Source organism: Carassius gibelio, chromosome A6 (assembly GCF_023724105.1).
Source record: "Carassius gibelio isolate Cgi1373 ecotype wild population from Czech Republic chromosome A6, carGib1.2-hapl.c, whole genome shotgun sequence".
NCBI lineage: Eukaryota > Metazoa > Chordata > Actinopteri > Cypriniformes > Cyprinidae > Carassius > Carassius gibelio.
In genome coordinates this window covers 30820352-30837445 of record NC_068376.1, presented here as the reverse complement: position 1 = coordinate 30837445, position 17094 = coordinate 30820352, and the positions used below count along the sequence as shown (strand labels likewise).

Genomic DNA, 17094 nt, shown 5'->3' with positions numbered 1-17094 from the left:
AAAGAGCTGCACATTAAACATAGATTAAGAAGTATATTTCATTCACAGATACATCTTTATACATGTAAACCAATAAATACAGAACATCCAGTTTCTTGCATTACAATTATACACTCATAGACAATAGTGTGAATAGAAATTATTCAACAACATCTAAAAAAATAAACAGTTACCAATTGCAGATTGCCTTATGGTTTCCTTTCTATGCTAGTACAGCACCACTAAGTGGTCAAATATTAACATTGCATTATTCATAGTCTTGTGGTGCTGACGAAAGTGATTTGAATAGAGAGTGAATAAAAATGTCCTGCATTTCTATATTTCATAATTAAAGTCTTTTTTTATTTTTTGCATTTATATATATACAGAATTATTATTATTTTTAAACAAAAGTATTGTAAAATGTTTTATTTGATACATGTTTTGTCGAGTAATGCTAACATGAAACATCTGAAATTTAAATAGATAAATAGAATAACATTTTCAAGAAACAGACAGAAAAAAAAAATATATATTTAAAGATATATAATATTTAATTAAAGTGCCATTCAAGGGTGTTATATTTTATTATATTATTGTATAGCACCAATATCCAAGAGGTGCAATGTTCCCTGATATCCATTTTTTAAAATGTCACAATAATAATGCATAAATGTGAAAGTGCACATTTAACACAGCTAGAAATAAAGCAAATACAGCTACAAATACAACACTGCATGAAGCACATCATCTTCTAGCAGTTTTCTTCATTCCCAGACTTCTAGTGGGTTTCTGAACCTGGATGTGCCGGGCGGGATTCACTACACATCCTTTCTCCTTATAATGATCCAGAAGTCTTCTCCACAACACACTGCACCGCAGCAAGTTCTCATTACCTGACAAAATAGCAGAATTATGGCACTGCAATCCATGCATCAAATAGAAAACTGTCATTAATTATAAAATACATAATATTTAAAGAAGGTGTAGTGGTATTATAATGGCATTTATCATTCGAAATTATTATACCGTTATAGGACTGAATAATATTCATGCTTCAGGGACAAAAAAAATGTGTGTGTTATTTTGCATTATTCCATTAACAGAAGTTATGGATCAAAATGTTCACACATTATTGACTCTCACAAGCCTAGATTGCATAACTAACCAATGATGCACAAGCCTTCTTGTGCCCTGGTAATGCCCACGTTGACTTGGTGTGGGTCCATGATGAATCCAAGTCGATTTATAATCCAGGATTTGGTTGGTTGTATTTCTATATCAGATTTGGGACAAGAGCGCACAGTTGACATGATGACATATTTCCATTCACTTCCTGTGGCAAGACAAACAAAGGGAAAAAGATCAGAAATAATTAATTCAGAAACAATATCTTGTCAAAACATACAATCATAAACACAATTTAAGTATGAATGCTTTGAATTTGTGCTTTGTGTTAATATTATTAAAATAGGAGCTAAATAATAGTTAATTGTAATGTTATGTCATGGATCAAGGTTCAGTGTTTATAGTGCCACTGTTGTTAAATGGCATGCTTAAAATATTATTACCTTGACTTTTCATGATGGTGTCAACTGTGATGTCTGTTATACCCTTATAGAACAGAGAATCCCTAATGTTTGACATTTGAGCATTATATGGTGTGAGAATGGCGATGTCCTTTGTCTTTATTCCAGCCTCAGTCAAAAGAATGGCGATCCGCACCTGTTGGAAGATTATCACCAATTTGAAATACATTTATATAAAATTGTATAATATCCCGTAGGTGGCATTTTGAATTTATAACAGTAAATTGTTTGTGGCAAAAATGGGCGGGGCTTCTACGTTAAATAATTTATCAATTTATATATTTAGAAATGTATGCACTTTCACATTACTGTAAGAATCTTTGTAATTAATATAACTTTTTAAAATTAAATACGTACTTTATATTATATAGCCAATAACTGTAATTTGAATGTTAGGAAAGGTATAGCGTCGTTGGGAGGAGTCGTTGTGTTTCCTAGGAAACTACCGCCAACATTTGCCGCCCAAGCGCAACAAGACTGAAGGATAATCTTGAAGAAGAGCGTAACGTAAATCTAACGCTCTCTGCATCAGATGGAGTTTTTAGGCAAGTAAGTTTATAAATATCAATGTTTTGTGAAAATAACAGAATTTACACAGTGTTTGTCCATTATTTAGAAACGGTTGTCATGTTTTATATTGTATTTTGGTCTGATATGTTTAAAAAGGACGAAGCCACCCGTTGAGCCAGTTTAAATATTCTCTCATTTGAGACTATTTTTTTTGTTTGGAACCTCAAGATGGCGCAAATTAGCTATTTCCCTTACAAAAAAATAACCATGGTTTTATTATAGTAAAACTGTAGTAACCTATGGTTTTTTGGCATATTGACTACCATTTGTATAACCACAGATTTACTACAAATACCACGGTTAAACTATGGTTAATATAGTAAAACCATGGTTAATTTGTGGTTACCATGGTTTAACTATAGGAACTATGGTTTTTTGGTTTTATTTGTAGTAAAACCATGGTTAATTTTCATAAGGGTTTAGCTTGCCTTGTTATGAAAATAAACATAGGGAGGTAGCCAGTGCTATGAGACTCGGTAGTAAAAGCGGTATGTTAAATATAAAAATGAGTTCTACAGTCGGGTCAGTGGATATTTAAGGGATCTCCATGTATATGAAGCCATCCTTTGATTACATATTGGAGTAATATACTGCTACGCCATGTAGAAGTTCAGATATAAGGTTTATAATCTTAGAACATATAATCTTAGTTGCTTCTCTTACTTTATAAACAAACAAACAAACAAAAACTACTGTACCGGCAGCAACCCTGAAATAAATTATTTTGTGTGTAACTTAAAAGGCCATAAAGATTCATTTACATTATAGCCCAAAAGACTATTAAACTAAAAAAGCTTACTGCTTCCTCTGCTTCCTCCAAATTTGCTTTTGAATTTTCATTCCCCCGTTCAGTCGAGACCACCAGACTTTTCTCCTTTCCTTCAACATGGCCGAAAACTATGCATGTTTGCCTTGTCTTAGTAAGGAAGAGACTTGGTTTAGGAGATGTTTTAGTTTTTAACTTTCCATCATAGAACTCATTAGATGGAAATTCACAAATGTCTTCTTGCTGTAAAAGACAAAAAATACAGTGGAGAAATTTGAATTTGAATTAAGTGAAACTACTGCGTTTTAATTGTTAAGATCATTGTTAAGTATCACTAGAAAAAAAAAAAAAATATATATATATATGTATATACTATTCATAAATAAAAACTATATGTTCAAAAAAAGAAGCTTATAGACATCTTTCGAAAGCAAACAAAGGCATCTGACAGATGTTTTATTATACAATATCAGAGCTATTTATTTTATTATTTAAATAGCTATTTAATTCATTACCATTCTGTACTGAGTGTCAAGCAAGAGTGCTTTCTCCATGTAACGTTCGAAAAGAGATTTGCTCATTCCCAATCGCTCCACCACATCACAGTGGACCACAGGTTGCAGTTGCTTATGATCACCCAGAAGAACAATCTACAACATCAAATTAGTCGGATACCTTAAAGATCTTTGTTCAGTACAAACATAATTAAATGAAAGGGTTCATATCCAAATCAGTGTTTGTCTTAAAAGAACATTGCTTTGGAGCTCACCTGCTCAGGCTTATGAGCCACTAGTGGAATAAAGGCTTCGGGTTCAGTTGCCATGGCACATTCATCAATGATGATCTGTTTGAAGTCGAGGACTTTGGCTAAGGTAGGGTGCGAGGCTGCTGTGCAAGTGCACAAGATGACATCGTGCCGCAATAATTCATGTTTTCGAGCCTTTTGGAGGGTGTCTTTGTAGCTTTAAAAAAAGTTTTTTACATTAAATTATCTTTTCATTTCTATGAAATTGTGTCAAAATAATTTCTAACAAACATGAAACAATAACAGAATCAAAAAGAGATTTGAAGTTACAGAGCCATACATACAGTTTTTTTTCTTCGCTGGTGAATTTATCTCCTCTTCTAATTTTCATATCAAACGCTAATATTTGTGTGGAATATGGGTTGGCATCCTTTCGAATCACATGGTGTAGTGCAATGGAACTAATAATACAACAACACATCTGTTAGTGGGAAAGCCAGTTTTAGACACATATTACATTTGAAGTTAGTATCTACACTCGAATAAGTGACAGAAGGACAGTATTTGGCAAATACCTGAGCTCTGTGTTGGGTTTTTCGCCTCTTTTAGAATTGCGTGACAGCTTCAGGTTGCAATCTGGGTAAGGAAATTCCAACATTTCCACCTGATCACTGTAGACTCTGAGAGGTCTAAGTTGATTTTGGAGTTTGAGGAGATGACCTGCAACACATTCATAAAAAGTTTACATTGCAGTAATCCTTGTTCAGGTAATGACTTGTGTAACTCCTGATTCTAGGGCCCTGTGAAATCTGTTTTATTTTTTACTAAATTCCTTTTTTTTTTTTTTTTTTTTAATTACATTTGATTTCTTTCCAAATTACATTTTTATTTCTTTCCAAATTACATTTTTTCCATTAAAATTTTTCTAGATTCAGTTTTTTTTTTGAATTTTTCTCGACTCTTTTTTTAATAGTTAAATTAAAGTTTATTAATCAAAAAGCATGTGTAATTAATTTAACCCATTAAACTTATACATTTTCACATTGATTTAATAAAAGTTTAACAAAAATTACATGTTAAGGCTCTGTGAAATACCAAATTCTGTATTTTAACATCTAATTATTTGAATGCATAAAACAACATAATTTATATAAAAAAAATTAATAATAATAATTATAAAGTAGCTTTATGATTTTTTTCTCCTCAGAAATTCTGTGTATTGGACATTTTCTGGTTATCAAATGAAGGCAAAAAACATTAATTTGATTTATCTTTTAATTATTGAAAATTAAGCAAACTTTATTTTTGGGTAAACAAAGGGGATGAACTATTAAAAACATGGAAGAAATTTTGTGTACCGGTAATTATTTCTTAAAAAATAACGTTTGTTTCATTTTAGTAGTAATAATAGGCTATGTACATTTTACTGAAAAATAGACTTCAAATCAAACCAGACTTTTATTTTGACGGGTTGCCGTGAATAGCTTTACAATTCTGTCTATGTGATATGACTCTAGTTTACTCAAATCAAACGGTCAACTTCTCATTAAGTGATTCTCAGCTGTTCTGGAGATGTTGTTCATGTGTTTAGGTTCTCATTTACAGAGATAGCAGACGCTGAAAACACTGCGAGCGTTACGAGCCCTTTAGTAACGTTATACGTGTAGTAAATGAAAAGGTGCGTCTGCGCCATTCATTTAAAAGAGATGCGCAGAACATGCAGGATTCATATTTCAATTGACTTCTGGGGCTTAATAATTAGATACTAGACCATATTGCGATTTGATTTAAGTGAAATGATCTACTTTTGATTCATTTATTCAAGATGTGAAAAAATCTGTGTCATTCAGTGTTAAACTGTGAATTCTGTTTTTATGACTGGATTCCACTATTCCGTCAATGTTTTCCACATCACAGAAATCATGAGGCCCTATGGTTCACTAGAGGGACCTAACTGATGAAATGGATAATAATAGGCTATACAGAAAATTTACCTGCGACCACATCAACAGATTTATTTGAGGGGCCACAGTACAGAACAGCTCTCTTCTTCTGTGAATTGGTGTCAGGAAGCTGTTGGCTATTCTTGAGAAACCAGTATACAATATGGACACCAACAACAGTTTTTCCAGTCCCTGTGGAAATGCACAACAATAATATAAATGGAAGGAATGGCAATTACAATAGCTTCAGGCCAAAGAAAGTCAAAAAATATTTCTCACCTGGTGGTCCTTGGATAAGAGTGAATGGGTTTGTCAATGCTTCTCTTATAGCTTTGCACTGACTGTTGTTTAGATGGGAAAACCCAGAAGGGAGATAACTGTCGATCTCAAATCTGGCTGGAATCTGCTTCGAAATGTTGCATCCTTTGAGGAAATACAGTGTTAAACAAAGTGAAACTGCATTTTAAGGTATCATTTTTTAAAAGATGGCCAGTAAATCATTAATTTTGATAGTAGAGCTTGGAATATAGCCATGCAAAACTTTATAAAGAGTCAGTAAAAGTCAAACTGTTGTACCTCCTTCAGAGTGGATTTTCCTTCCCATGGCGATATTTTTAACAAGATTGTTGGCTTTGGTTAGACTGGTAATTGCATCCTCTTTGCGCCTACAAATGAAATAAAAAAGCATAAAAATTAATGAAGCATACATAGGCCTATATTTTTTGAAGATGTTATCATAATCTAAGGATACACATAAAACAACACAGTGTACACAAATAGGACATTTTTAATAAGATATGGTGTTTATCATTTGTAGACTTACACATCTGGCAGAAGCTTTGTAATCAGCTCCAGAGTAAATCTTGTCCTCTCGCAGAATATGGCTTCTGGAATATTTGTCATAGGCGTGTGGTTAATCTGAAAATCAATTTGTAAATTCTTGGGTTCTTTGGAGTCAATTTCTTCAACTTTTGTAACTATGCCATGGGCCACCCAAGTGATAGAAGGAATATCCATGAGAGCTGTGCACTGAGCGTTTTCCAGAAAGGGGCTCTGACTTTGCTGAATCTTAGTTCGAATGCAGAGGAAACTGTTCTTAAGGTCACATTCAATAGACCACTGAGATTTTTTGTCAAGTGGAAGGAGAAAAAAACCCTCAAGCTTCTTTTGAAGAGAGGTTTTCCATTTCAAAACTGCATCTTCAATAATAATACTCTCATTTTCAGACACAGCATTGGAGGCTGACTCCATTTCACTCAAAGGTTTCCATATTGCCTGATAATCCATGTACGAGTTGTATGAATTCCTTGATGAGTGGAATGCATATTTTGAAAAACACTTGATTGGATCTTTCACATGCTCCAAACAAATCTCAAATTTTGGATGCACAACAAACAGCTGAATTGCTGGTGTCATTAATCCTCGAGCAGTGGCTGAACCTAGTTGTACCTCGACCACCTCACCTGGCTTTATTCTCAGCAAAAGTTCAGCATAATGCTCGGCATGCATGGGATCAGATTTTTTGGAAATTTTAGCATTTCTCAGTCTTTCCTGGGATTGTCTTGCATGGACTTTTGAGCTGGCATCAAGCTTCTCAATCAGTGGAAACAATATTTCCCAATCTTCTTCTCTAAGAGCATCTGCTATGCATTTCCAGGTCTTTGTAGAGACATAGGCCATGACTGAGTTTGGATTTTGTTGTTTCACTTCAGCAAGGATGTGAGGATTGGAAAAAGAATATATCCTTCGCACCCATTTCAAGATCACGCAGTTGTTGGTTTCATCAAACTCTGGTTGATCTGCCAACTGAAGATCCCTGTACATAATGTCTAAGTTTTCTGATATAGAGGTTCTGTTAAGTGGGAAGGATAATCTGAAGTTTGTCCCTGACTGATTGAGTTCCACAATGTATGCCACCTTCTTTTCGCTTTGGTTTGAGAGTTTTAATGCAAAATGTAGAGCATTCACTTTCTTGTCATATGCTGACTGTTGGGCATTTTTCCTGGAAAATTCCATACAAGACAGGTCAATGTCATGAGCTGTGTACCTAACATTGGTCTTGTCAATCACAGAATGAAGAAGGCGCTGCACAATAACATCTATATATCGGCGGACTGGAGATGAGGCCCAAGTATAGCTGTCAAGGTCTAAATCATAGTGCCCAATTCTAGAAACATGTGTCGAGTTTGATCGTAGAATACATGCTTTGTGACACAGTTTTGTAAATGCCGTAGCAAAAGGAAGAAGTTGGGGGTGAATCTCATCAGTTGCAATGAAGTCAATTAATTTGTAGACATTTTTCTCCTCTGCTGCTGTCTTCAAGCATCTCAAAACAGATTTTAATATGGGTATGGTTTCAGAATCAGAAATCTCAGCCTGGTGGTTTGGCATGGCTGTGTGGTTGATCAAACATTGGTTATTCAGTTCAGGAGACACGTATACACTCTCAAGAGCTCTACTTGAGAAGCGAACAGATAGTGGAATCAAGGAAGCATTTTTGTCAAAAAGGTCAATAAGCTTTTCCCTTTGTGGCCTGTCCTGGCATCTCAGTGGAGTTATGGTCCTTGTTGTTTCATCAGACAGAAGGCGTTCAGCAACTGTGTGGTTAAACATGACCATCAGCTCTTCCACCATTAGGTGAGATCGCCTTCTTCCGAGAGTCACATCCTCGTCTGGCATTTTGTAGCACCAGTCGTCCTGTTTTCTGTATCTCCTGTGAACCTCAGCAAAGTTCCATGCTTTCAAAAGGCACATTTCAAGCAGGTCATAATGCTGACGATTGTTTTCAAGGATGTCCTCAGCTTCATCATACGAAAATTTCCTGTTGGAGTGAATGACAGACTTGCAAATTAATCTTTTCTTTATGCAGTTTGTCTTAGCATCCACTTGTATTATCAAGGAGATTGCTCGTCTGTCATGATTAGGTATCAAACTGAAGAAATTGGCACTCAGTTCTTTAGGGAGCATGTGTATTGGCTCCTTTCCACGTGTATAGAATGAAGTACACAGCTGTTTTGCATATTCGTCCAGTTCACTGCCTTTAGCCAGAAAGCTAGCAACATCAGAAATGTGAACTCCTATTTCATAGCACTCACCTAAATCCCGTACACTGATTGCATCATCAAGGTCTTGTGAATCAGCAGGATCAATGGTGAATGTTGGGAGCATGCGAAAATCTCTTCGTCTGTCTTCAAATAAATTAAGACTTTGAAAGTCTTGCATCTGTGTTTCTAAAGATGAAGAAAGTGTCCTTCTCAACTGAAACTCTATGCTGAGTACATTCAATCCATCATCTAAACATGTTATTTCTGGAAACACCCCGACAGCAATGCCTAAGGGGTATCGGAAAAATTTCCCCCACTTAAGGACTTTGACAACAAAGAGATATTTTCTGTGTGTGTCCACATTTATCTTGATAAATGTAATTTTATGGGTCGTAGGATTTCTTACAGCAATGTGGTTTGGTTTGTCTTTCCAAAATGGTGTGTGGATTTTGGAGATACATTTGTTGATAGGTATCATCACTTGACGGTCATGTCTTTCAAGTGTGCAGACAAATTCTTTGACAGTATCCGCACTTTCCAGGATTTTGATTACTTTCCCCATGGGAGGATTTGATTTCTCATCCAGGATCTCCACTGTTACCTTGTCTCCAGGAAATGCCTGTCCAATGTTTTTTCTGCCCTTGATCTCGATTCTAATGGAGGGCTCGTCAAGTGGTTTAGCATAAGCTCGATCAAAACTCTCCATGACCAGCTCACAACATTTTGTAGAGTTAGTTAACAATTGCTCTTCATCTTCTTCTGTAATTTGGTTGTTCACACTACTGACAGATTGCACATTTTGAAAAACTGGAAACAAGCCTTCCTCTGTTAATACAATGTTGATGTTTTTGCTTTCATCAAGAAGCTCTTGAAGTATCGGGTCTTCAGTGTCTGATATTTCAGATGTAGTTGATTCACTATCGCTGTTCTCTTCATCCTCACTTCTGCAGAGCTCAGATATCTCAAGGAGGTCTTGTTTCAAAGAATCCAAGTTAAAGTCATGGGCACTTCCCTTGTTGATGCAATCCTCTATGTATGATCTCCATAGTCTCCAGCATGTACCGAACTGATGGCAAGAAAGTGCAGCTGCATCTCCAACAACAAATATTTGAGACTGGGCTCTTGTCATAACTGTGTTCAGCACTCGCATGTCACTGAAAAACTCAAGACAGGTCCGGTCTGTCTCCAATAAGCTGTCCTTGGTGTGCACAGTGGAAATCACTATTACTCTGAACTGTTTTCCTGAAAAATATGTGTTCTGTTAATCACATGCATTGATACTAGTGTGTTTGGCATAATATTGCACTTGAGTAATGCGTAATTTTCACCTTGCACATTTTCGGCATTCTCTACAGTGAAACGGGGAAGTCTAAGCTGACGCAGTCTTTGCCTTATTTCCAATACCTGAAACACAAAAGAGGCAAAAGCATCTGGTATAAACACACTGACATAAATTTGATACAATAACAGGATGCTATTGATAAATGCATAATATAAATCTCAGTAGGTTTGATACCTGTCTTCCTTGAGATAGGACACAGACTGATTCTGGATCTTTTTCACCCCATTCTTGAGGCCATTCCTCCATTATTCCTTGCACAATGTCAACGACACTTAGAATTTGTTCTGCATTGAACCAGGACATGCTTGTTGGGTCCAAACAGCATTCCCCTCTTACATGATAGAACTGCAAGGCATATTGCTGTGGATGTGGAGGCACATCTCCTCTAGCCTTGATCACATCACTCTTTCCCACATAAAAATGTGTTGATACAAAATCCACGATGTCCTTTGTGGAGCGGTAGTTTTCATTGAAAATTATTCGGCTTTGTTTGGCAACATCACTGTTTTCAGCTTGGTAGTAATAGAAGAGGCGATTGAGCAGGGTTTGTTCTGACCATTTGTCTTGTCTCACAGAGAAGAGCTTGGGTCCCATCTGCATGTGATCTCCTGCTAAAACAACACGTGTATTTTTACCTGCTATGCTCAGTGCCATAAGAGCCTCACACTCCAACATCTGAGAAGCTTCATCGATCAGAATGTGACTGAAGTAGTTTTCAGGCAGCTTCATGTCATGGAAGAAACGCGCTAGTGAAGTTGTAGTTATAACGATTCTTACGGAATCTAAAACAGCTTTGTCAGGAAACTCAAAATGATTGCCATCTCTGGAAAAATGGCAGTACTGTAGAGTGATGTGATCAGTGGATCTGGGATTGCTTTCCTTTGCCTTGATTCTCAGAGGTTTCGCTTCATGATTAACAGTTGCATAGTCATGAAAATGACCATTTACATAAAGATCAGCAGAACTGTATCAAGAAAAAAAGAGAGAATTATCTGTAGCTTACAATGACTGCATTAAGCAATTACATTAGCAGACAAATTCATTCCAAAATGGCACTACCTTTAATGTATGCATTATATCTGTTTATGCATTATCTAGTAATTAAATCTAGTGTTTCAGCACAAGGAATGCAATTTAAAAACAAATGCATAAAGGCCATATTTTGCTTAACTTGTTAATGTGTTGGTAATTTGGCAGGTTTAGGACAGCCGCGAACAGCTTACTCCCAAAGCTTTCGATATTCTTCATTTTCTGTGCCGTGGTTAGTTTGCAGTAGTAACAGAAATAAAGTTTAATTTTAAAACAGATTTTTACCTTTTATGGCCAAGTTTTTCCTAACCTAATTAAACATATGCATCATCTTTTGTGTAAAATTCTTACATTTAATCAGTAAATTCAAATAGTAAGACACTACTGGTCTGTTACCAATCAAATTAAATCAGTATCAAAAAAAGTTGTGTGTGCAATGCAGAGGTGAATGAAGTAGCATTTAGATGCATTTAAACAAACCGTTTAATGCAGGTCGTGAATGCATTTAATCTGCAGTTTCAAATGCATAATGAATGTTTTGATATAAATAAACAAAACGTTAAATACTGATATTTGAAATGATTGGGGGGGGGGTATACTTTATAACTTAAAAACCTAAAATCATTGAGTCATTTCTTCAACCGATTTGTTAAAACTTAACTTATTGTTTATTGAGCTGTTTGCACATTTGCAATTGTGCTGATATTTGGAAAAAAAACATCACTCTTTGTGTGATATTAATTATATCAGATGATATAAATATAAAAGACATATGGGGCCATTTTTGGGGAATTCTAAATATTTTAATAAACTAAAACACAATGAAGGTGTGAACTCTAAATGTGCTTGCGCAATACTCTAACCTATATCATGTACAGTAGTTTATGCATGCACTCTCTTGGTGTGTTTTTGTTTGGATTTTGCGATATACTTGATAAAGTCAAATCGCATATCAATAAAACAACAATTACGATATTATTGTAGATATATATATTGCACACCCCTATTCTGAGCTGGACGTTTCAGGAGGATGACCTACTTCTGTGGAGCAGTACTCTGAATTGCCAATGAATTGTAATGCCTTACCTATTTGTGTGTGTGCAAATCAAGATTTTGTTTTGTGGTTTCTGCACAAGAACCTGCGCCATCTTGGCAAGGGTTCGAGTTTTCCCTGTTCCAAAAGGTCCATATATCAACAACGGTGGGATGCTGCATCTGTTGTCTGTTACACTCATAACAAAGTTCATTGCTGCTTGCTGCTTCTCATTTAACTGTCCTGTATCTGACTGGGAGGAAATACAGAAGTTGCTGTTTTTCAGATCAGGTAAGACTTTGTCTAAGGCGGGGAGATCGTCAATGGCCTTGTGCATTTCGCAGAACCATAGACGATTTAACTGGAAATGGACTTCCATCTCACACTGCTGTCCTTTCTGCAGATTCAGATCAGTGCAGCATTCTTTGGAAAGCTGCAAAATTACTTGCGTCTCAGTGGCAGCATCTTTCAGAAATTCAGCTTCATATGTAGGGCCGAGGTAATCATTATTTTTCACAACACGAACAAGAGAAGTGATAGCATGTCTTTTCACTATGAAACCTTGAGGAGTATCAGGAGTGAGTGGATGAGACAGAGGCACAGCAGCAAGAAGAGCTTCTGGATAAGCGCATTTCAATCCAAACCTGTCATCAGTCAGGTATTTTTCCAACTGCGCTGTCCCTCGTAGATTCAGACTGGAAATGTTTTTGGGAAAGAGAGAGTACATTAGAATTGTTATAAATTGTCAAGTATTTGGTTTAGACCTAAGAAACATAAATACCAGCTAAGCCGTTCACCAACTACTTTTTCCTCTTGATATAAAAAATTGTGCATGTTGTGTTTGTAATTTTCATGGTTAATTGGACTGGTCATCTGATCAATGGAGATGAGTTGGTATCTGTTTAGCAGCTCTCTCTCTGCCTCTTCTCTTTTAACAAAAGGAATGATTTCCAAGCTTTCCTTATTCCAGGGCTCAAGATTACTGACAGTCTCTTGTCTTTCTAGTGGAAACTCAGGTTCTGGGCCCTTACATTCATCCTCTCCAACCCTGACCTTGAGTTTCTGACGCAGGATGGGTCTGGTGTTGAAGTCAAACACTACCCATTGCTCATAAAGTCCTGGTTGGTCAGATTTGAAGGACACTGGGATTTCATACTCTGCAGAAACAAATCACAATAACTTAGTAAAAGCATGACCTAAAGTTTCTTTTTGGGTTTTGTAAGAAATATTCAGTCTTCACCTGTTTGGTTCTTTTTAAACCAATCACTATTGGAATATGACCGTTCCTCATTGGGGTCTTTGCTGAGACTATATTTCGCCCCCAGTTCCCGTTTGAGTAAAGCAATCACTTCTAGAGGTTCCTGAAAGGTTTTAAGTTCAATTGAAAGTAAAGATTAATGTAACATAGTTACATCTGTCTAAACATGTTTAGGGACAGAAACTGGATTATTCATCATACATTTCTCCCAACATGTAAACAACATATACACTTTGGAATTTAAAAATTGCTAATAATTCTTATAACTAATCGTAAGAGTATAGTATTATTAGAAGTTGTATCTTTTATACTGTAACTAAAACAACCCTATCAAAAAACGTCTGTTAATGTACAAACCTTAGAAATAATGGTAAAATTCCATGTACACTGTATTCCCTTTTTCCTTACATAGACACTGTCTAAATCTGGGTCACAGGTGATAACAACATCAGGAAGGGTGTCACTGACCTGCAGGAATATAGTTACGACATTGTAAAAGGTAAATATGTACAATAAAAATCAAGCTTTGGTTATATAAATAAAAAAATAACATGGGCCAAGAAAATTATATATAATGTATCAACTAGGTATACAAGAAGCTAAATTAAATGCAAGTAGCAATGCAAAGATCAGAGATACAAATGTAAACATTTGGGATACTGTCCCATAGTGAGTGTCTTACTCAATGTACCACTAATGATGTTATATTGTTTATTACTTACAATCATTTTCTTGTCATTGCTGTGTCTGTATTCATCCAACAGTCTGTCCTGATAGGACAGTAGGCCCATCTCGTCTACATCCCTGACTCTTTTCCGTGAAGCCTTGAATCTTTTTTGCCATTCACTAAGTTCCTCTTTACTGTGAGCCTTTGTGCAGTTATCGCCATACTCGCACAGCAGGGATCTATGGGAGAACGTTTTATAGGCTGCTTTGACTTACTTGGACACAAGCAAACATCTAATGCCATGTCACACTTCGCATAAATACCTTTCACACAATTTCAGGTCCTTGTATGTTGGTGGTGGATCACGGTACTTCCAAGTCGGAGAAGTATCTTCAAAGACCAGTCTCCTGTGCTTCACAGTGAAACAGTGGTTCATCAGTTCCTCATCATTTGGGATGTGGACCTGGCACAATGTGCAGTCAAACTCGCCTCTTTTCTGCACTGTCCTTTGGTTTTGTTTTATCAATTTCACAAGCTTAGGAATTGTGAGGTTTTCATCCTTCATGACGTTCCACAGCGCTGCTTCTTCTGAGCTCCTAGCGAAGGAACATTTCTTTCCATGTTCGGTGCATCCAACATCTTCAGTGAAGTGCCAGCAAACAACATATTTGTATGGTTTGGGAAATTGTGGCAGGGGGGCAACGGGCCTCCACGATGAATTGTTACCTTTCTGCTTGATCAGTAAGATGTTTTCTGAGCAGTAATGGCTGTTCTCCTTGTAGGTGTATGAAATCTCATTGTGTTTTTTACAGCACTTATCACATCTGACACACAGCTTGTGTGACTCTAGTAATGTTTGAAGATTATGATGATTCCCCACAGAAGCCATGATTTAAGAGATATGAAATTCCTGCAAAAAGAAATGGTTTGCAATTACAGGTCCATTTACAATTTATTTTTTTCCATTGTTTTTGTTCTCTTGAGGAAAAGTAAAGGAGTAAAAAGTTTATTAAAAACTACAAACTCATAGAAAAATCCCCATAAAAGCACAAACCCATAGAAAAATCTCAAGGGACTTAAGTGAATTAGTCTTCTGGGTTTTGACGTCATGGTTGTAGCACTCTATCACACATAGTAATATAAATCAATAACTTTTTTAGCCTTCAGACTAAATAAACTTCAGCTGTAGAAAACATATCTTTTCATACGGTGCAGGTGTAGTAATTGAAAATTATTTACCTGCCACCTTTACATTTCAAGGAGAGTGCAATAAGCACAATGCACATAACTATTTCATATATGTATTTAAGCATATAAACTACAGATTAAAGTATACAATGATTATATATACATATATTATAATGTTATTATAAGGCTATAACAATGTTTTCAGGTCACCTTCTCCGAAAGAGTTCACCCAAATGAGATTATGTAATGATTTAATGATCTGTGTAATAAAAGTTCAGAATGAGATACTTGGTCACCTTTGACTGAGTTGAATACAGTAATTAGCCAGCTTTTGAATTCCACAGATTGTGTAATGTAATTTAATGATCTTAGCTTAATTAACTATTTAATACTAAATAATAAACTGTTCATTAAATAATTAGGTAACATGAATTAGTAACGCACAGCATTATCTTACCTTCATATTTTCCTTGCCATCCCAATGGTTTTCTCATATGTCATGATCTTCCTGTAACACTGGATGTTTCAGCCGATCTCAGTGTCATGTGCACCTCGAGGCATTTAAACCATTTATAGAGATGTTGCTGAGCGACGCCGTATAAGCCCCTCCCCTAGAATTAAATAAGTTTCATTTTCCAGGAGCGTGTGCTTGTACAGAACAGTGCAAACACAGTTTCACCTTTCAGTTTCAATACTGATGAAATCTACAGGAAACAGACAGAGCTGCTACAAACAAAACCACACAAAAAAACAACAACCTTTAATGTTCCTGTTAGATTTTTAGAATATAAACACCAATTTCAGCATACATCAGTTTATTCTTTTATGTTTTTGCGATCATTCAGACAATATTGGAAATGAATATGCTAGCATGAACCATGCATTTTTTAACCATGACTGAACAAATTAGTTTTGTTTTCCCCAATGCACAACCTTAAAATGTTCCTGAAATGTTTCAGAATGGGTCTTTTCTACTAATACAAAGAATGTGCTTTATCCTGTATTTAAATTTTTTTTTTTAACAAGAGTAAACTTTTTTAGGGAAAACAAAACAGATGCACATTAAAGGAACAGCATTGTTATGTGGGGTTCACCCGTTTAATTTGGAACATTGTTCCAAAGCTGGAGTCGTTCAAAATGATTCTCTGTAACACACGGCGTAAGATGTAGCTGATGTGCCCCTATTTTCTATTCTGAGCATTGCTTAGAAAAACAAAAACAGCTTATCGCACGTGACCGAAGATGCCCGAGGTGATTACAGACGAATACAAATTATTAAACAAATCAGGTGAATGAAACTGCTTCCATTGGTACCTTAAGGACTGAAGTTTTGCATATTTGAAACATAAATATTTATGTTACCACCTAACCACTCCCATTCAGTGCCATTTTAGTCAAGTTATGTAAATTTTGGACAAACAAAACTGGTTGACGTCATAGCTGTATATCCTGTTGTCCCTTATTTTTTCTGCTTCTGACTTAAGGACTCAGGAATGTCATAATTGTGTGTACTTTTAAATGTTTTCAGATCCACCTACCTACAACAACACAGATGACACACACACACACACACACGTACACACACACACACACGCAGGAGTATGTGAGCAAACAAAACAGCTTCAGTTCCATTTGTCTGCAATTTTCCATCGCACTCTGGCCAAAGTTTGTCATGACACGTACACAAACACACCCTCATTTCACTCAGCTTTAATGACTCATTTGGCAGTACTTCATTGCATACGAGTCTTATCAACAGCAATAAAAGTCCTAATGGTTTAGAAACCATTCAGAAACTACTGCTCCAGTAACTTCCATATTCAATACCTGATCAGAAACCAAAAAAACTTGCAAGAGACAGAACTTCACAGTCCCTCAGGAGACACTAAACTGCTATAGAGGGTGATAAATAACAATCAAGTAATCCTGATGTGTTGCCAA

The 17094-nt window shown here is 36.0% G+C and overlaps 1 protein-coding gene across 1 annotated transcript; it reads right to left on the bottom strand.

The window, feature by feature from the left end:
* Positions 1-547: 547 nt before the first annotated feature.
* On the bottom strand, positions 548-15756 carry LOC128016061 (helicase with zinc finger domain 2). Its single transcript, XM_052600416.1, has 21 exons — positions 15611-15756; positions 14289-14875; positions 14021-14204; positions 13656-13766; positions 13281-13401; positions 12822-13197; positions 12094-12735; positions 10153-10942; positions 9965-10040; positions 6416-9878; positions 6169-6257; positions 5872-6015; positions 5644-5784; positions 4225-4369; positions 3994-4110; positions 3674-3866; positions 3420-3554; positions 2938-3147; positions 1551-1704; positions 1148-1315; positions 548-875 (listed from the first exon to the last, which is right to left on the bottom strand). The coding sequence occupies exons 2-21, from the start codon at positions 14852-14854 to the stop codon at positions 727-729; spliced, it is 7974 nt and encodes a 2657-aa protein (XP_052456376.1). The 5' UTR covers positions 14855-14875; positions 15611-15756; the 3' UTR covers positions 548-726.
* Between the last annotated feature and the right edge of the window lie 1338 nt (positions 15757-17094).